The 20,230-nt window shown below is 43.1% G+C and overlaps 1 protein-coding gene across 3 annotated transcripts in view; it reads left to right on the top strand.

The window, feature by feature from the left end:
• Positions 1 to 4,874: 4,874 nt before the first annotated feature.
• The window catches only part of MYO7B (myosin VIIB), a 51,399-nt gene continuing 36,043 nt past the window's right edge, over positions 4,875 to 20,230 (top strand). For 2 of the 3 annotated variants that reach the window (XM_075032036.1, XM_075032034.1), the window contains exons 1-14: positions 4,875 to 4,892; positions 6,270 to 6,383; positions 7,015 to 7,167; positions 8,434 to 8,618; positions 9,457 to 9,578; positions 10,271 to 10,413; positions 10,505 to 10,618; positions 12,301 to 12,454; positions 13,411 to 13,487; positions 13,800 to 13,919; positions 14,144 to 14,286; positions 15,196 to 15,406; positions 17,818 to 17,953; positions 18,178 to 18,338. In XM_075032036.1, the coding sequence (XP_074888137.1) occupies positions 4,875 to 4,892; positions 6,270 to 6,383; positions 7,015 to 7,167; positions 8,434 to 8,618; positions 9,457 to 9,578; positions 10,271 to 10,413; positions 10,505 to 10,618; positions 12,301 to 12,454; positions 13,411 to 13,487; positions 13,800 to 13,919; positions 14,144 to 14,286; positions 15,196 to 15,406; positions 17,818 to 17,953; positions 18,178 to 18,338 (1,851 nt within the window). Of the gene's footprint in view, positions 4,893 to 6,269; positions 6,384 to 7,014; positions 7,168 to 8,433; positions 8,619 to 9,456; positions 9,579 to 10,270; positions 10,414 to 10,504; positions 10,619 to 12,300; positions 12,455 to 13,410; positions 13,488 to 13,799; positions 13,920 to 14,143; positions 14,287 to 15,195; positions 15,407 to 17,817; positions 17,954 to 18,177; positions 18,339 to 19,357; positions 19,409 to 20,230 lie in introns of all 3 variants that reach the window. The other variant, XM_075032035.1, reaches the window with a different exon arrangement.

Below are 20,230 nucleotides of genomic sequence, written 5' to 3'. Positions count from 1 at the left end.
ACACACATTACTCCCAACTATCTATTGCTATGCTTGAATGATTACATCTGATTTGGGTATGGGACTACAGCAGGAGCCCCAAGAATCTGTCTCTGACATGGAGGCTTTTTGTTGTCTTTCCTATCATACAGTGCAGCTACACTGAACCTAGGAAACAAGAAAATGAGAATTAAGGTATTAGGTGTGTTAGCTCATGTTCACAATTATTGCACATTTTCATTTGCATGTTTAATAAAGGGCATACAGCATAGTGTGTAGTGAGGCAAGCCACCTGTTGTGTACGGTGCCCTGGAGGAAGGTTATACAGTTGGGTTAAGGTGGATGGAAAAAATCTTGTCTTCACGGTTTGGGCTCACCATTAGGGTTGAAATGTGCCTGACTCCTGGGTCCTTGCTCTGGCTAGAGAAACCCTCTATCTGCCTCTGTACAGGTACATTACACTTCTGTTTCTTTCCCATACATCACCTCTAGTGCTGGAATTCAACAGGATATGCAAGAAGGACACAGGATTACAGAGATTACATGTGGAGCAACCAAAAAGAGGGAAGCTCTTGGCCATCCTGTCCTAATTTGGAAAGAGAGAGTCAGGCACAGGGGGAGTTAACATGCACCTAGATACTGGAACACAGGGACAGAGTATTTGCTGGGAGATAAATTAATGATAACAAAACCAGGAAGTTTTGTTCCTTTATATATGTGTGTGTATCAATTTCAGTTAAGTGTCATGAGTTTATTTTGCTTTGAGCTCTAGGTACTGTGAAACACTCCAAACAGGACAAAGACTGATGGGCATTTTCTGACCTTGCAGAAAGAGCTGTGCAAAACCAAGGGGAGAGATGAGAGAGGAGGGCCTGGTTTTCCTCTTATCTAACAGGGTGACTCCAAGAGAATCCTAGGGAAGTCAGTGGTGTTGGAGCAGCATAAGACCAGATGCTAAAGGGTTTTCTTCTGGGAGTGCTTTCCAGAAACCTGAAGGGATTCAGGCACAGTGGAGAGATTGTAGTTTAAGGTTCACCCAGGCAAGAATTAGCCTCCCTGCTTACTGGAACACCTGACATGGAAATGACATATATGCTGAACTGGGAGCAAAGTCCTGTAATAAATAACCATGCTTCAGTCATTTCCTCCTTTGTGCAGGAGGGAACTGGCACTTGGTGAGGGATCCCTTAATAGCACCGGTGCCCATTTCACCTTCCTTTTCCTTCTTACTCCAATGCTTATGAAAAAGAGGGAACTGGGTGCAGAAGCCAGACAGTGAAGATTTCTTCTGGAGAGGTCATTTCCCATCCTGTGGGGTGCAATTTGGTTTATGGTGCTGCATTACTTTGGAAAGAAAAGCAACAGAGCGAGCCAGGCATTGTCAGAAGGCAGCCATTCAAGCAGGTGGGTGGTTGGCCACTTATGACTTAACTGGGAATAAGCATTTTAAATGTTGAAACTGTGTATCCCAGGATTATGTGGGATCTCCTCCCTACATGTCCATTCTCAGCTGCTATCATAGACTGGATCTGGAGCTAGCTGTACCTTTGATGTGACGAAGTATTGCCGTGCTTCGTGTTTGCATGTACCACTCCCTCTTTGTTCTGGGTAGACATTTCTGCTCTGTTGCAGTATTCTGGTTTCTGGCACAGGTGAGAAAGTACCTGTCAGTTGTGAGCCACTGTGGCTGACCACGGCCCATCTTTGGCCTTTGTTTGCTATGTACCATGCTTCTGTACCACCTTGCATTGCTCATAGTAACAGGTCATCACATTGTTGAAGTTAATACGCAGATCCGGTTCCTCAGTCCTGAATAAGAACATGAGGACTTCACCCTAAGAATAACTGATTATGAAAGACAGAAGTTCCTTTTTGAGAGAGTGTAAGAAAACAACAGGAAAAAAACCAAGTAGCCAGAAAAAGAACAGATGCATGTTGCATTGCTAAGTTTTCGTAGATGTTGTGCTACAAAATTGAGAATTGTCTTAGTTACAGATGAGCTCTGGAGGTTGCCCTAGTCTCACAGGGAAAATCAGTTCTTAATATAGTCAGACGGTGTTCTGTTGGGGGCACAGCCCTTGCAGTTTCTCCATGTGCCAGCTTGTGTTATAAAGCATGACATTCCACTTCTCTTCTTGTTATTGGGTCACCTATGTGAAAATTACATTTAAAATTTCTGCTTTAAAATGTGTTAGCATTGGACTTCTACATCAGCAGTCCGCCATCTCTTGAAGTTTCTCCTTATTTTTCACTTTGGGATCACAATACATTTTGTAATTTTGATAATTAGCTATTTTCATCATATCTTATGATAACTTTAAGTGGTAAGTCATTCTGGGCTTGCTTGTAAAGCCTGTTCAATCCACACTCCTGTATAGCCCGTTATAGCCACACATAGGGCACAAAGATCATGTAGCTTGTCAAGCACTTCCTACTTTCCATTTTGCTACCCTAATTGCCCTCCTTATGGATAAGACATTGGTGTAACCCACAACAGTGGCGGTATCTTGCATACAGGAGTATAATTGCTCCTTCCGTTTAGTCTGAATAAAAGGTTGTTTATGCAGCCATCGATTTTAAATAAGACCATGATTTTTGGAAGATATTTATACCTTCCCAAATAACATAAGTAAAAAAAGCAGGCAGCTATAGGAAAGTAAGTGATAAAATGAGTCCTAATTCTCTCACTGCAATGTTTTCTTTTAACATTGAAGTTTATTAAAACAAGAGGGAGAAAACAATGGTAACCTGAACTTCACCTTGAGGGGTTTTTAATGGTAATCTTCATTTTTCAGGAGCATGAATTTCCAAAAATAAAGTGGTGAGTTGAAAGACTTTTCTGATAATTTAGTTGCAAAGTTCTAAACCTCAGAAACTTGTATAGCTCTGCCATAAAATGAAAATAAATAATAAAATTATTTAAATGATTCAATCAGAAAAGTAATGAAATATGGGTACCTCTCAAAAATATATACCATACATATTACACAGAATTCTAAATAGTTATCAAACATTTTAAACATAAGATTTTAAAACCTTTACACATGATAGAAGAAATCTCAAGGATTTCAGTGAAATTATTGATGAAGTATCCCATTAATCACTAATATTAATGGTACTGCAAACTGGGATTTTGATCATTATCTGTATAGCACAAATAGAAAATAGAGCTTCCAAATCAGTTAATTTCTAGTTTTCTTGTTTTGCTCAAAGTTTCTAGAGAACCTATCCAAAACCGAGGCAAGCACAATTTAGGGCCAGAGTAAAATAACTTCTCAAAAAGCTATTAGACAACAAGAAATTTAGATTTGAGTGTCAAGATAAAACCAGAACAGGTGTCTCTCTTCTTCATGGGGCATGTTCCGAGAGATCATGGACTTACCTGGAATAAGTGCCAAAGATTATTTTCTGGTCCTGTAGTGTCCACTCATCTTGTAAAGTGGTTTCCAAGCAGTTTGCTGTCAAACAGGAATGTGCAGAAGGGATGCAGATGGTTCAATATGTCCTCATTGAACACAAGTTGTAAAATGTGTTTGAGATAAAATCCTAAGAAAACATTACTAATAATAGATCATTAAAGGGTAAAAATATAATTAATTTTTGGTCCAAGGTTAGCATTTTATGAAGCATTTTGCTTATTGCAAGCATTTCATTTTTATTATCAACTCTGAACTGAGCCTTTTCTCTGGGTGTGCTGGAACAATGGATAGAGGGAGAGATCATTTAGAGGAATGGAGGGAGCAGAATGGGTCACACAGCTGTGAGGAGTTTGTGAATATGAGGCTGTGGAGACCTGGGCTAATAACTGATGTCTGCTGCACATAGCAGCTACTGAATCCCAGGTTACTCAACAGCTTTAGCATGCATGGATCACTCCTGCTAGTAGGAAGAGATAACAGGTAAAAAATCCTGTCTGGAACTCTGGAAACATTTAAAGGGAACTTAGCAAAGAGTCTTTGCCCGTGATTTCCCACACACAGTAAAACACATATAGCAGCCTTCCTGCTGTAGCAAGGGTGGGAGCCAGCAAATCACACCTAGTCCTGGAATCACTCCCAAAATTCAGCTGCAGTAGCCTATGGGACAGGAAGCGGCTTCTGAAGACTTTGGTTCCTTGGTTGTTCCAAGGATTGCAGCCTAAACAGCATCACCCTTTAATCAAAGCACTGGTGTAGAATTCTGGCCACCAGTCTTTTCAATGTTATGTTCTTGATAGTGAGCTCCTAATTTTATTGTGGTTCCCTCCAGTTCCTTATTTTCCTGTTCATGCCTTCATTGCAACCCCTCCCATTCCAGCCAAGGAAAGCAAACTCTAAACCTCAGTTTCTATACAGTAGTAGGTTCAAGCTGTGAGGGTCTGAGGGAGCTAAGGAGCTCAGGAAAGTATGAATTTGTGTCACTGGGCTAGCCACTCATAGGAACTGAACTGGTGGGTTAATGGGTGAGCCAAAGGTAACTATTGTGCATCAAATTACATGGCATTGTGTTTTTTTTTTATTTGTGAGCCAAACTTGAAATTCAACCAATAAATGTGCCTAGCATGTGATTGAGGGAACTATTCAGTATGAAAATGTGCACAGTGACCTCTTCAGGGTTGAGAGCATCTCCAGGGTTATGTGGTAGAACTCAGAGCAGACCACCACCCCAGTGCTGCAGGTTCTTTGCTTTGGGTAGATGGTTTCCTTGTTTCTACATTGGCTGTAGGTTATTATAATCTCTTCTGCTTTAACAAAATCCATAAGCAGAATTATTTTAAGGCATTTTTCTGTTATTTTTTACATGGAGACATCTCAAGGAAACCCCACTGTCTGTTCTGATCAAAGCCTGAGCCCTTCTCTGGCCTAACATTGTGTCCTTCTTGGCACTGCAGGTTACGTACAGTGATCTGAAACATAATGGTGGTTTTCAGAAAGGTAAGTCCTATTCTTTGGTGTGATTTACTAATTAGCCTGAGGCCGAAAGAGGAGAAAATTACCTTAACATCATGGTTCAACTCAAAAAGAAAGGAGCAATCACCCAGTATCAACAAGGTATAAAATCATACCAATAAAATAATATCAATCTAGACTAGAGATGCAGAGGTGTCTTGCCTAGCCTGGCTGTGCTCACGCTGAGCTGGTGACCTCTGTCACAAGGCGTGGCACTGAAACTGCACAGATTACCTCTGGAGTTTTATTCAGTGCAAACAAGAGCTGTTAGCCTGTAACATTTCTCATAACCTTATGCAATGCTTATAGATGCTTTACACTACAGTTGTTTGGTTTTAAATGTAAGCCCATAAAGTATTTTGAGAGGAAAAAGAAATAATATTTCAGTAAAAACCTTGAAACTTTGACAGTAAATGCTGCAGTATGTAACAAAAATCGTATATGACAAGACACTCAGCTAGAAAGCCAGTTCACACCCATCGAAGATCTGACCCACAGATCTGAGCTTTGTTCAGTTTTCATTCCAGCCATTACAGTAAAGCTTTCTGTTTGCATCTGTGTTAGTGCCTGGAGCAAGAGAAGGTATTCCTGGGGGCTCGGAGTAGGGAAGTATAACCAAGACAGTAGCACAGGCAACACCAAGATGCTGTTCATTCCTAGGACAGGGCAGCTGTAGCTCACACAGTGAGCTCCAGTGACAGCAGAGCAGTTCTTGCTTGCTTGCTCTGCAGAAAGGCAGCATATTGCCATGCCTCTACAAATGTGAACAGAAGAGCTGGGCTGAATAAAGAATGTTTTTTTTTTCCAATGAGAGATCATGTATGCACTTAACATTTCTACGTGATTTTAGCTATAGCAGAAAGTATATCTGAAAACTCTTGCAACAGAGCCCTCTACATTTCCAGGCACCTAGTCTGTACACCTGTTTGTTTATTTTTCTTTTTCCTGGTAATGACTATGTTTTCAAGCATCTCTTCTGAAAGAATACCATAGCTAATGTGAGGCTGCCAGGGCACTTTACCAGCCTTCACTGTGCCCTCCCACCAATCTGTGGGAGGTAGTGGACCTGAGTAATTGCTGTCCTTGTAAAAGGTGCTGCCTCATTTCTTCTTGTGAGATAGCTGGGTTTGATGACTTGGCCAAAGTCATTTTCCAGGTCAGCTGTGGAACTGGGAGCAGAACTCAGAGGTCCCGATACTATAACCGTTAGACTGTACTGCCTGCGAGCAGTAAGAACTTATCCAGTTAAACACTGCTAAAGAAATCAAATCACTAAAAAATTAAGACCAAGAGATGTATGCCTGTGAGCTACATGGCATCAAGTATGTCACTGTACTTGATGATATCTTTCCTTCTCCCCAGGGTGATCATGTGTGGCTGGACACTCAGCTAAACAGTGAATTTAATGTCCCTATTGGGGCAGTTGTGAAGGACTCTGACTCAGGACGGATCTTGCTGGAGGATGACGAAGGCAAGGTGGGATACACTATAACTTTCTCTAAAGATGAATATAAAATTTAAAACCACAAAGTACAAAAGTATGGCCCTATTGGGTCAGATCAAAGCTCCATCTAGTGAAATGGTCTGACTTTGATAATGTCTGGTAGGATATACTGAAAGAAAGAATATAAAAATAAGCAAGTATAGGGTGATACCCTACTATCTCCAGGTCCCAGCACTATGAAGTCTCAGAGCTTCCTCAGCTAGAGGTTATATCTACGTAGTTAAGAAAAGGAAATGGACAGGCTCCAATCCCTAAATCTGGTGGAGCCTTAGGTGAAATCATGTTCCCAGTGAAGTCAGTTGGGGTTTCACCCCTACCTCATACAATGTTGTGGCTGTGATGACCTGGCAGAGCTGCACTCTGAACAATGCTAAATTTGGTGATGTCCAGGACCCACCTGAAAGGCTTCATCCACTGTTTTAAATCATCTGGTCCTGGGGAGCAGCAAACTAGTTAATTTCTGTAGCTTAGTCAACTGTTTGTTAGAATATGCTGCTTTGAGCGTGGATTATACTAAAGCTCACTCTGGTCTAACATGGCTCTCCTTTGGTTTCCTCTGGGCAACAGCATAACACATTAAAGCTGATGCATTGCCTTTTTCAGGAACACTGGATCACGGCTCGGAACATGCACATGGTGCGACTGATGCACCCCTCTTCTGTCCAGGGGGTGGAAGACATGATCTGCCTCGGGGATCTCCATGAAGCAGGCATGGTGCACAACCTCCTCATCCGCCACCAGGAGCACAAAATCTATGTGAGTCCCAAGGTCACCAAGCATAGCACTTTCCAGGAACAACCTCTACTACACATTTAGTGGAGCCACCTGAGCAGCCTGCAAAGCCTTTCACTTATGGGGCTGTCTGCTTCCTTTACTGATTGAGGGTGCCAGGGAGACACAATGTATTTTTTCTCTTCTTTCATTCGAGTACTTTGGCTGTGAAGAAGAGAGCTAATAGCAGTCTGTGAAATCACAGAGATATGCATAGGTAGTGACCCTGCTTACTTTCTCCTAGCGTATTCATTTCCACCAGTGACTGTCAGTTAGCTAAATCCAGCCCATGTTACAGCTTAGTGCTGCTATTACATGCAGCTGTGACCCAGACCAATCTAACTAGTACACAGTGACATGATTTGGATTATCCTCTAGTCCAAGTCAATATTTACTTGATTTTGATGTAATAAAATAGATAAAGAATAAATCTGGATATTTAGGACACCTGGTTTCATTTCTTGTCCATTACAGGTTTTATCTGTGACTGCGCAATTTGGCATTTTTAGTTTCTTTGTTCCTTAGTTCCCAGTTTGTAATATGATAATAACATTCAGGTTTTTCCATGCTTTGCCTCCCATATTATATATACTATAGGACTGGTGTATAGGACTGCATACACTGCCTCTTACAACACAGATGTGGTGATGTTTAGTGTAAACAAGGACTGATTTTATAGATGCTGCAGTTATAACTACCAAGATGTGTGTATAAACTTGTTATATTAGACACTAGCAGTCTGCAGGTGTCTTATGTAGAAGTTCTTGAACAATATTATTGCCTTGCATTTCCACAGCCTTCAACAGCCTCCATTTCAATGGTGCTGTTGTTTACAAATGTTACTAAATGACTGCATGAATGACACAACCATAACTTTGCCCATTAGCAAAGTTCAGCTACATCTGAACTAGAGCAAAAAAGCAGCTTAACAAAACACTATAAAACAGCATATAACACACAAAAATGCCAGGTCAAATTGGACTTTCTTGTGCTTTAGCTTGAGACAGTGAACTGAGCTGTGATTTGGCAAGGAGATTATAGCTAGCATTCTTCCTTTTACAAAAACCTTCACATCCTGGGATATTTAATAGCAGCTTACAGTGAGGAACCAGGCTCAGCCTCACCTAAGTGCTGCTGTGGATCTCCCAGGCTTCCCTCCTGCCTCTGTTTAGATTTATACTGTAAGGGGCTTTGGTTGTATTCTTGTTTGCAAGTTTGCTGCTAGAAATAACACTCATAAATATTTTCCAGACTTACACAGGATCAATCCTGGTAGCAGTGAATCCATACCAGCTGCTGCCCCTCTACACAGTCGATCAGATCAGACTGTACTTTAACAAGAGGATTGGAGAGCTACCACCTCATGTCTTCGCCATTGCAGACAACTGTTATTTCAATATGAAGAGGAATAAGAGGGACCAGTGCTGTGTGATCAGGTGACTGGACTCAGAGGGCAAGTAGCAGAAACCAAGTCTGGCATGTTTTTGAGGCACCTTTCTGGACCCAAGAGACCTTCCAAATGGAAGGACACAGATAAGACTAGAGACAACAGGAAGGAAATATTTTCTCCCCTGCTACTTCCTTTTCAGTTAGGGCTGCAAAAGTTAGAACATAAGCAAGGGATTTCGGAAGTCCGTTGTTTTCCCCTAGAATCTTTGAATGTGGTGATACATTCTGCACATGGTCACTACATATAGAAACATAAAATATGAGCCTGTGTGATGTAAGGCTATGTTTTACCATGGGGACATGATAATTACATTACATGTATTTTCTGAGAATAGAGATTTCCTGGAGAGAAACAACCTCTGCTAACCTGAAGATGGAGGGAAGCTTTCTTCATCCTATAAACACATAACATGTACCCATTTTCTGTTAATCATCAGTGTGAAGAATCAGATAGTCTCATTGCAATAATATCTAATTATAGCTGAGGCAATTCAATTGATCTGCTAAGACTAGCATTGAAAATCTGGTAATGCGTTAAAGGATAAAAGCAAGTGGTCATTTAATTTGCACTGGTACAGAATATCTTCCATGGATTTGCTTGTTTTTAATCAGTGGGAGAATTTAGTCCTCAGCCTAAGTCTAAAAGACAACTTAAATTTTAGCAGATAAGATGATGAAAGACAAATTCTCCAGCCCTCCATGAAAGACAGTCTGATCTGCCCTCACAGGGTAAATTTAAGTGGGATATTTTTTTTTTAAACTTGGTCTGCCATTTTGCCAAAAAAGAAGAAAGGAAGCCTGTCATGGTCTTGTTTCTTACTGCAGTGGAGAATCTGGAGCTGGGAAGACTGAAAGCACAAAGCTAATACTACAGTTTTTGGCAGCTGTCAGTGGCCAGCATTCCTGGATAGAGCAGCAAATCCTAGAGGCCAACCCCATTCTGGAAGGTGCGTTATTTAGCAAACATGCCTCATTTACCACCTTTATCTCAGGATTTTTGTATCAGGACAAAAATTCAGAAACAGATCTTTGAACCATTGTATTTGCATAACTGCTAAAACCCCTGAAACACTGGTGATGCAGGGTAGAAGTGCCCTATACTTTTCTGCCGTGTCCCCATGAAGTACACAGCATCTCCCACACTGTAGGAGGAGGTGCCACTATAGTATGTAACCTAGAACTGCCAGGACAACAAGAGTCCTTGGGAATGCAGACCCCAAGGTAAAGACCCCGGTTTAACATTCACACTAGATAGTGGCAAAGTGACTGGCCAAGCGTGTATGTTTCTACAGGGGAGCTCCGTGAGACACCCATCTTTCTCTGTAGAGGGATCAAGTGTGTTCCCAGGAAGTCCTTCTGGAGGTCTTTAGAATTGCCCAGCTCTGTTGGCTGGCCAGATATAGGATATGTTTGGATCATTTGAATATGTCTTTTAGGATCCAATTATCTGGATACACAGTATCCCTGTCTCTCTCTTTAGGAGGCAGTCTGAGACCAGACATTGTTCAGTGCTTATCAGCACTGTCATTTGGAACACAACATGTAAAATACCAGCAGCAAAAAAAGAAGGGCATAAAAATAGACCTGATGTTCATTAACTGCAATAATCCATATACTGTCTCTGTCCCCTGCCCGTCAGCTTTTGGAAATGCCAAGACAATTCGAAATGACAATTCAAGCCGCTTTGGGAAATATATTGATATTCACTTCAACCATAACGGTGTAATAGAAGGAGCCCGGATAGAACAGTTTCTCCTGGAGAAGTCCCGGGTTTGCCGGCAGGTGAGGGCACTGGCAGATGTACATTTTGCCTGCTCCTGTGTTACAAGCTTATGCTGACAAGGTTGTCCATTGGCCTATTTCTTTCTTTTAGGCTCCAGAGGAGAGGAACTATCACATCTTCTACTGCATGCTAATGGGGATGAATACAGAGCAGAAAAAGATGCTGAATCTGGGCACTGCTTCAGAGTACACTTATCTCACAATGGTAATAGTCTCTGCTTTCTTATCAATTATCCCTCTGCCTTTTGATCTCTCAGCGAGTGATTACAATCAATTGGAGCTGCAGATGGGTAGTTACCAAATATGAACAGTCCTTTCCTTAGAGTACCAGAAGCAGTAACACCAAAAGTGCTGTTAGCATCAAAGACTTATTGTAATGTCTGCTAGTGGGAGGCAGTTTGTGGCTGTTCAAAGCTTTCTATCAAAGTCAGACTTAAGAAACATAAAGGACATCTTAAAGTAGGTGGGAAATAACCCCTGCTTTCACAGGTTCTCAGATTTCAGATGAATGCAAGGGTTCTTATGCCAGGGAGAGTACTAATCAGGTATGTATACCTTAGGGGAAATGAATAAGCAGAAACAGTGCCAAGAATCCTAGTCCTTATATCTGATAAACCTTATATACATAATGCAGGAAGCTGGCATTCAATCTAACCTCTTCAACAGCTGATGTTAATGTCCCTGTGTGGGTTTATGTTGTTATTGTGGCAATAGTGGTATGTTCATAGGTGAGATTTTTGAAAATAGTTGATTGGTTGGTTTAAGGCATGAAAGCCATTGTGAAAATCCTGTTCTTTAGGCTGCACAGATACCTCATATTAAATATGTCAGCTGGTTTGATTTGGGCTGTTCTACAGCCGTGGAAAAAATGGGGCTAAGTCCTGCCTCTGCTGAAGTTAATGGGAGCTGGGTATCTAGTTTCAGAGGAATTTAAATCAAGCCTATAAAGCTTTTTTTGGAGTCTCAAAAGCAAAGCAATTAAAGTTGCTGGAGATTTTTTCAAATTTAATGTTTTCAAAATAGCAATGATCTTGCAGCAAGAGCTGATGACTGCAAGTCACACATTGTCCATTCCATAAAAAGGTCTGATGTTCCCTGGGTCAGGAGTAGGGCAGTATAATACAGAGATAGGAGGATTAGCTTAAAGGAGAACACATCCATGGTTTTGTCCAGGTCAGCTGTTGGCACAAGCTGGCATGTTTACATGCTGTAAACTGAAATGTCTAGGAATACTTAGTTTTTTTAATCATCACACTATATTGTTGGTAATAACAAGGATTAAAAAAAGCATTTTCCCATCTCCATTAGGGCTGAAAATAGTTTCTATCAAGAGCAGCATCCTAGGACTTACTGTGCAGGATTGTTGAGGGTTCCTCTGATGCTGCCTTGGATGCTTCCATCTGTCTTCCACTAGAACCTAATATTCTTATCTTGAGATTTGCCTTCTAGTACTGATCCAGTCCTACTTGCTTTGATTTGGGATTAGGGCTCTTAATTGTCCATTGACAAGGCAGAGAGAGGAAACCAAAGAAACAGACATGGCCTTGTAAATCTAGGTAACTTTGTCAATCTTTCTTGTCCTGCTATGCTCCAGAGCAGCCTTCCCCTCAGCTTTTCCTTTTGGCTTCTCCAGTATTCAGTCTAGCCCTGGAAAAATGCATTATTTAGCCCTCTGCTAATGGGTTCTTCTTGAGAGTGGAGATGAGGGAAGAAACAGCCATGGGAAAAGCATACAGAAAGTCTAAATAGGTTTTTACCTTGTGTCTTGTGGCAAGTGGCTCACAGGGTATCCACATTGTGTACAAGGGTTTGTCAGCCTGCAGGTCCTTTCTTCCTTGTACAAGTACCGGGAGGATTTTCCTTACCTGTGCGTGTGGTGTTTTGCAGGGCAACTGCATGTCCTGTGACAGCCGGAATGATGCAAAGGATTATGCCCACATCCGCTCGGCTATGAAGATCCTCATGTTCTCAGATTCTGAGCACTGGGACATCAGCAAGCTGCTGGCTGCAATCCTGCACCTAGGGAATGTAGAGTTCGAAGGTAAACTCAGCATTGTCTGCCTTTCCTCAGACTCGATAGTAAAGGCCTAAAGGTGCTGCCTGCTTCCATCTGTATGGATTAGGTTGTGCTGCTCTGCCCTGTATAAACAGATGAACAGGGTTGGAAGGGCAGGCAGATAAGCACCATGAAATTCTGATTTTTGACTCCACTGCCTAGTCTTCTGAAAAACATCATCTTACTATTATTTTGTCATGCCGTCAGGTTTCCATGGTTATAAATAGGCCCTTATCACACAAACTGAAACAACAGATAATATGCCATGTTAAATTTGCTGATTGTTGTGCTACGCAAGCCAGAGGACACAGGTAGGAGCTGAGTGACGTTTGCTGTGGAAATGATAGCAGTCATTCTCCTGGCTAAGTTTGGTGAACACTTACCTGTGTAAGGGCACTTCTGGTATGGCACAGGTATGGTGTGAGACACCCACCAGTGGGATGCCAGAAGCTCTCACTTTTTAGAAGAGAACTCCTCCTCACTCTGTGATACAGAGGGCCCAATACAGTGATGTCAGCTGGATTCTTTGGAGTAATGCTGGCTGCTAAAATGAGGGATTTCTCTCAGTCCCTTTTGTTGTCTAAATTTCCCACAAGCCAGATACACAGAAAAAAATATTTTCAGAAACACATTTTCTTAAGTCAGATACCACTTTCCCAGATTCCCAATAGCTACTATTTAAAATGAATAACTGTGTCAGTTTTGTTGCTATTTTTAGCCTGATGTTCTGGAGTTGTGAGGGCCCCATACATCCCAGGATCCCTGGGTGAAATCAGGACCCTCCTTAGTAAAATCATCAAACCCAGGAATTTCAAAAGAGAACTTACTGCCTTGCCACATTCCCAGAGCTACAGGGTTACAGAAATATGGCTGCGATAACAGCACAGACCCCACTGTAGCAGAAATGATTCATCCTGAGATTGACTGTTTCCTCATTGTAGCGGCCGTGTATGACAACTTGGACTGCTCTGATGTGATGGACTCACCACACTTTTCAATCGCAACCAAATTGCTTGAGGTAATGGACTCTCATCTTCTCCTACTAGTTCTCTCCTTCACCCTTGCTCCCTGAGTACACTGACAAAGAATGTCCCTGTGGAGTATTTATGTATGGATACACATACAACAGGCATGTCCCCTTCTTCCTGCTGACACTCAAGTGATACTGTTGCAGATGTCTCTCTGCGCTAGGAGATCTTTAACTGGGACAGCAGGCCACCAGTGAATGCTGCTGGACAGGCAGTTTGTCATGGCCCTCTTGCTGAGACAGACTTTGCTAGATCTCCTTTATCCACCTGGAATGACCAGGTTGCCATAACTGTTCTTCCAGGTGGACTCCAGTGAACTCCAGAACAGCCTCACAAACCTCTCCATCATTGTCCGAGGAGAAAGTGTGTCCAGGCCTCTGAACATAGTTCAAGCTGCAGATGGGAGGGATGCCTTTGTGAAGGTACTGGTGCATACATCTTCTCGGTTTAAAGATTGGGGATCCTTTCAGAGCTGTCTGTCTTACTGGTTGAGTAGCCTTATGTGGCAAACATTCACCCAGAGGGCTCTGGTCCCTCATAGGTTTCAGGCATAGTTTGACAGTACTTTAGCAGCATGATAGCAAGCAGTAAGCTATATCTAAAGGCTGTAATGATGGGCTCTAATTCCTCTTTATTTTTTTCTCAGGGTATATATGGACGGATTTTCCTGTGGATAGTGAACAAGATCAACTCAGCCATTTTCAACCCAAATTCTCAGACGCCTAAAGACAGGCGTCAGTCCATTGGGCTGTTGGACATTTTTGGGTTTGAAAACTTTAGCAACAACAGGTAGGAGGGTCTAGATTCATTTCCACAGGGAAGCTGAAAAGCAGCTGGTATAAAAAGAAAAAATGAAAAAACAAACAGACACACGCTTTTTCGTTATCATCTTGATTCTCAGAAAAGCAGTGAAATTTTCATCACTGAATTTTCCCAATGATGATCATGCACAGGTTCCATTTTTCTTCAGTCTTGGTGATATTTCTGCCTCCTTCCCCAACCTTCATTTTGGTGCAGCCATTGCTTATGTCTCTCTGTTGTATGGTACCATATCAGTAGTACTCCACAAACCATCAGCACATATTCTACAGTCTTTTCCAATCCATTTCAAGTGATGCATCTTGCTTGCTTTCAACATGATAATATTCCTCACCGACTTTTGGAACATGGTCTAGGATCTGTTCAGCCCATTGTCTATCTTTTTTGTTTTCTCCTATTAGTTTATGCTGTTCCTGAAGGTTGCAATCCACATGGGTCCTCACTGTGGTGAGCACTCCACAGGCACACACAGTGCGCCACAGCAATTACCAGGTGCAGCATTCAGGAGTAACTAACAAAAGAAGTGGTAGTGCTGGTGTAAGTAAAAACACATCATACACTCATACAGTCAAGCTATTTTCACAGTTATATGTTCCCCTTTATTTCTAGAGTTTCTTGAAACACATACAAGATCTTTCCTTGCTTACTCAGCAACACTCAGTCATCAGTTGGCTCATTTCTGCTTACCTTTATCATAGCAGAAGATGCATCCCTTATATTGCTAAGATTGGCAACATGCAGTGGTGATGATCATTAACACTGTGGAATATAGCAGTAGTATATCTGGATATGTATTTAATACAGAGAATAAACAAATACCACAAAGCAGTGCAGCACTGGCCAATGATGATCATGGGTTCCCATCTTGTCCCGTGCCAGCTTTGAGCAGCTCTGCATTAACATCGCCAATGAGCACCTTCAGCAGTTCTTTGTGCACCATGTCTTCAAGCTGGAGCAAGAGGAATACCTTGCAGAGCACATTGCCTGGAATAACATTGACTTCACTGATAACCGCCAGGCTCTGGAAGTCATCGCACTCAAGCCTATGAATATAATCTCCCTCATTGATGAAGAGAGCAAGTTCCCAAAGGTAAATTTGTGGTTTCAATTGTAATGCCTGGCTTTGCACTGAGCTTACAGGTAACGCTTGGCTCTACACAGAGAAAAGTGCAAAAGTGGGTTTCGGATACATTACGAGAGGCAATGTCTTCTCCCCATAGATGTTTCTTTTAAATTAGCTCACTATACAAATGCTTCATTCTCTGCTGGAATGTGCTCGTCCTGGTACCTTGCTGTTGAAGCTCTTAGAGCTGTTCCAGACAGAGAAGGAAGGAGTCTGGATCATTTTATAAGGGCTTCTTAGGAAATCTTTGAATTTGTATATTGTTTGAGTATTGTTCTGCTGTTGGTCTGGGCTGCAGCCTGCTCTTTATTCTCCTGGATGACAGACCTAGTTGAGCAATGTCACCATTGTGAGGAACTGTAGGGGAACTACAGGCTTGTCAGTCTGACCTTGGTGCTGGGGAAGGTTATGGAGCAGATCACCTTGCGTGCCATCACGAGGCATGTACAGGACAACCAGGTGATCAGGCCCAGTCAGCATGGGTTTATGAAGGTTTTCTGTTTAATATCTTTGTCAATGGTCTGGACAAGGGGATTGAGTGCACCCTCAGCAAGTTTGCAGACGACACCAAGTTGGGAGGGAGGGTCGATCTGCTTGAGGGTAGGCAGGCCCTACAGAGAGATCTGGACAGGCTGGATGGATGGGCCAAGGCCAATTGTATGATGTTCAACAAGGCCAAATGCCAGGTCCTGCACTTGGGTCACAGCAACCCCATGCAGCGCTACAGGCTTGGGGAAGAATGGCTGGAAAGCTGCCTGGCAGAAAAAGACCTGGGGGTGCTGGTTGACAGTCAGCTGAATATGAGCCAGCAGTGTGCCCAGGTGGCCAAGAAGGCCAATGGCATCCTGGCCTGCATCAGAAATAGTGTGGCCAGCAGGAGCAAGGAGGTGATTGTCCCCCTGTACTCAGCACTGGTGAGGCCGCACCTCAAATACTGTGTTCACTTTTGGGCCCCTCACTGCAGGAAAGACATTGAGGTGCTGGAGCGTGTCCAGAGAAGACCAACAGAGCTGGTGAAGGGTCTAGAGCACAAGTCTTATGAGGAGCAGCTGAGGGAGCTGGGGCTGTTTAGTCTGGAGAAAAGGAGGCTGAGGGGAGACCTTATCACTCTCTACAACTACCTGAAAGGAGGTTGTAGTGAGATGGGTGCTGGTCTCTTCTGTCAGGTGGCTGGAGATAGGACAAGAGGAAATGGCCTCAGGTTGGGCCAGGGGAGGTTTAGATTGGATATTAGGAAAAAATTCTTCACCAGAAGGGTTGTCAAGCATTGGAACAGGCTGCCCTGGGAAGTGGTGGAGTCACCATCCCTGGAGGTATTTAAAAGATGTGTAGATGTGGTGCTTAGGGACATGGTTTAGTGGTGGACTTGGCAGTGCTAGGTTAAAGGTTGGACTCGAAGATCTTAAAAGTCTTTTCTAACCTAAACTATTCTATGATTCTATGAAATGTTATTCTGCAAAGGCCAGGCATCTCAAACAGGAGAGCAGAGGTGAAAGTAGCATCTGATCTCAGACATCCCTGCAGAGCATTTTCATAGTCTCAGAGCATGGTGAGGCTAAGCAGGACTACTGGTCCAGGAATCAGATGGTAACGTGGCCTTGTCCAGAAAAGCAAGCCCCTGCTTCAGCTCATTTGTAGTCCTCAAGTAACAAGAGGATCATGTACAGGCAGACAGCTTTCCCCTTTCTTCCCTAAGAAGAGGGTGGTCCCGCAGTCAGGAGAAGAAAGCATCTCTTCTATGATTACCAGAGCACATGACTTCTCAGATAGCACAGCACTCACTACCCCCTAGGATGGGCCAGTGAGCAGAGCTAGCCTCATGTGCACCACAAGGGGATGAGATTGCGATGGCATCCCTTGAAGAGAAGCACCCAGCTGACTGCCTTGCCTGTGGAAGTCATGATCTGGGCATGCTGACTGGTATCTGCTCAGGGCTGACTTCTTCCAGGGATCTCTGAGTCTTGCACCAGTTGGGGAGTGAAAGAATAACTGTGCCTGCCTGGGAGAAGGAGCATGCACCCCTTAGAGCATGACTGGGTAGGACGGCATAGGAAGGGCGGGGGGGTGGGGTGGGTGGGGTCTGCTTGTGAGGTCCAAAGATTTGGGAAATTCTCAGTGCACCTGCTGATGTTAGTAATATTATGGGGGCTTGTGTACAGTCCTAAAATACCAGGCCTTATGCTCTTGTGGTGTGTTCTGTCCTGATGCTTGAGGGATAAACACTTCTGCAACTACATTCCTCCAGATCTGCTACACAAATAAGAGGCAGAATTTGAGCTTTTGTTATCTTTGAGCACCACTTCTATTTGTTTGCTGAGCATAGGCCAGTGCTGGGAGAATCTGCTTAACTGTCCTTTTTTGCCTGTATTTGTTTCTAGGGCACAGATGCCACCATGCTCGTCAAAATCAATTCCCTCCATGGCAAAAGTAAAGTCTACATCCCACCTAAGAGCGTACATGACACCAAGTTTGGCATCAACCACTTTGCTGGGGTTGTCTTCTATGAATCAAAAGGTGAGCCTATCTCTGCTGGATATGGAGGGTGAAAAGAAGGGCATGACCTGCCCTGGATGTGTGGCACTCCAGGGTAGTGTTGATCTGAAGTCAGATCAGGTCAGGAGGATTACTCTAAACTAATCTGCAAGTTACTGTAAATGAAGTGGATTTTAGCTAGACGGCGTGGCACTAGAGCCAGCAGGCTGCAGAGGTGACAAGCTAATTTTGTTTCTATCCTATAGATTTCCTGGAGAAAAATCGGGACACACTGAGTGCTAATGTAATGCAAGCAGTTCATTCCTCCAAAAACAAATTCCTGAGAGAGATTTTCCAGGTAGAAACGACCCCATCTAGTCTGGGACGTGGGACCATCCGACATCTTGGAGCTGACCAAGCCTACAAGGTTGGCTTACTGGCACTGAGTTACAGAAGCAACTCATTTATCCTCTCCTCCATAAGGCTCTGGCTGTTCTTGATGTCCTCTTTCTTTTGCACTGTCTCTGCAAATCTCTGTCCCTTTCATTCAACTCATTTCTGCAAAGGAGTCTGCAGGAAAAGTTGGGTCTGACATTCATGCTGTAAACAAGTGTAATGTCAGCCCTGTCTCCCAGGACTGCATCCCTGGACACCTGTGTAGCCATGCCTGCAGGCTGTCACAGAAGCATGAGTTGTGCTACCTCCCCACATGCTGTCATCAACTGGGTGGGTTTGCTCTTCCTGGGCATTCATACTGCATCCATGTTGCCAGGATGGGTGTAAATTAGTAGGAGGAAACTGTAGTTCAAAAGGTTCCTTGGAACAGAACAAGGCACAAAACAAAGACCCCTCTGCAAAGCCAGTACCTGTCCAGAAGCCAGCAGCTAAACTGCTGCCATACTGCACATGTAGCCAGTCTGCTGGGACCATAACACTAAGGGGTCTGACCGGGCAACTAGCAGGTGGATCCTGGCCTTTTCATTCTTGCAGAGGGCTGATGGGTTAGCACAAAGGTGCAAATAGCTGTGCTGCCCCAGAAAGATACTGTCTCCTGCTCCCAGTGACACCTGTAGACACAGCCTTACTGCCCTACATATTGCTGCAACTTTGTGACGAAGTTCATGATGGCTAATTATCACAGAATCATCTGTGCCTAGTGGTGTAGGGAGCCCTGTCCTCTGCCTAGTGAAAATGAAGTTGTAAAGTGCAGTGGACTAGAAGCAGTGTGGGGCAGAGTTCAAGTTCTCTGCCCTGCTGCAACTTTCACATACCTTGATTTCTGAGCATTTAACTATGCAGTGACATCATTCTGTGAGGGTACTTTTGCTTTTAATGTTTGTATCTTTGAGGTTTCCTGTCAGGGTACTGAACAAACAGCTTGCTATCTTACCTGTTATCTCTCTATTCTCCTGGCATTGTTTTCTGATGCTGTCCTTTCTTCCTCAGTCTTTATCCCAATGTGGCTTTCTGCTGTCCAGAACATCTGGCCATGCACAGGTAAACATCCTGGGGGAGAAGAATATCAGGAGTGGTACAAGCAGCAGCAGACAACTGGCTTAGCATCTCTTAAATGCTATGAATACCTCATACTAAATATCAGATCTATCTACATTGCTCTAATGCTCTAATGGTTTTTGCCTCTATAAAAAGGTTGTGTTATTGAAAAAAACTCTCCTTACATTTAGAAAGTACAGCAGCATGTCAAGAAAGGAGATACTAAATGTGGGCTACTGCCCATTTCAAAATGCACAGAAGTTAGCTGAAATACCCCTATTAATTTCAAATGCATTGGGCCACCGTTGGGAAGCCTAAGAAGCAGGCTACAGAAAAGAATAGTGAATGAAGTGCCAGAAAAACCTTTGCTGTCTGAGGTCTCAGAATTGCTCTCCTGACATGCCAGGGGAGAAAAGTCACCATGATTTCAACAACAAATTCAACTTTAACAACGTTATATATGTGTGATCATGAGGGCATGGGCTTCAGACTTGTGTGGCCATCCCACTGATTTACTGATACAGCAGAAATGCCTCTAAGATCTGCGAGTGCAAATTGCTTTTAACTTTTATACAGCTTAAACATGTATATACTGTTATCATATCTACTTCAAACAGATGTTCGCTAGCCCCAAAATGCATCAGAGCTGCTATGAGACATTCCCAGGAACCGTTTTCCAAAGGCATGAGTGTTTGGTCGCTGGAGGGCAGCATTGCCCTGTAGTTAAAGCAGAAGGTGGCTACTTGAGTGTTAAAAAGGGCACTTTAAACCTAAGAACCAGTGGAAGGAGGTACCGTAAGGACCATGGAAGTGAGGGGAGCCACT

Source organism: Buteo buteo, chromosome 7 (genome assembly GCF_964188355.1).
Source record: "Buteo buteo chromosome 7, bButBut1.hap1.1, whole genome shotgun sequence".
NCBI lineage: Eukaryota > Metazoa > Chordata > Aves > Accipitriformes > Accipitridae > Buteo > Buteo buteo.
The sequence above is the reverse complement of the archived record's forward strand: the minus strand, read 5'-3'. Positions and strand labels throughout refer to the sequence as shown.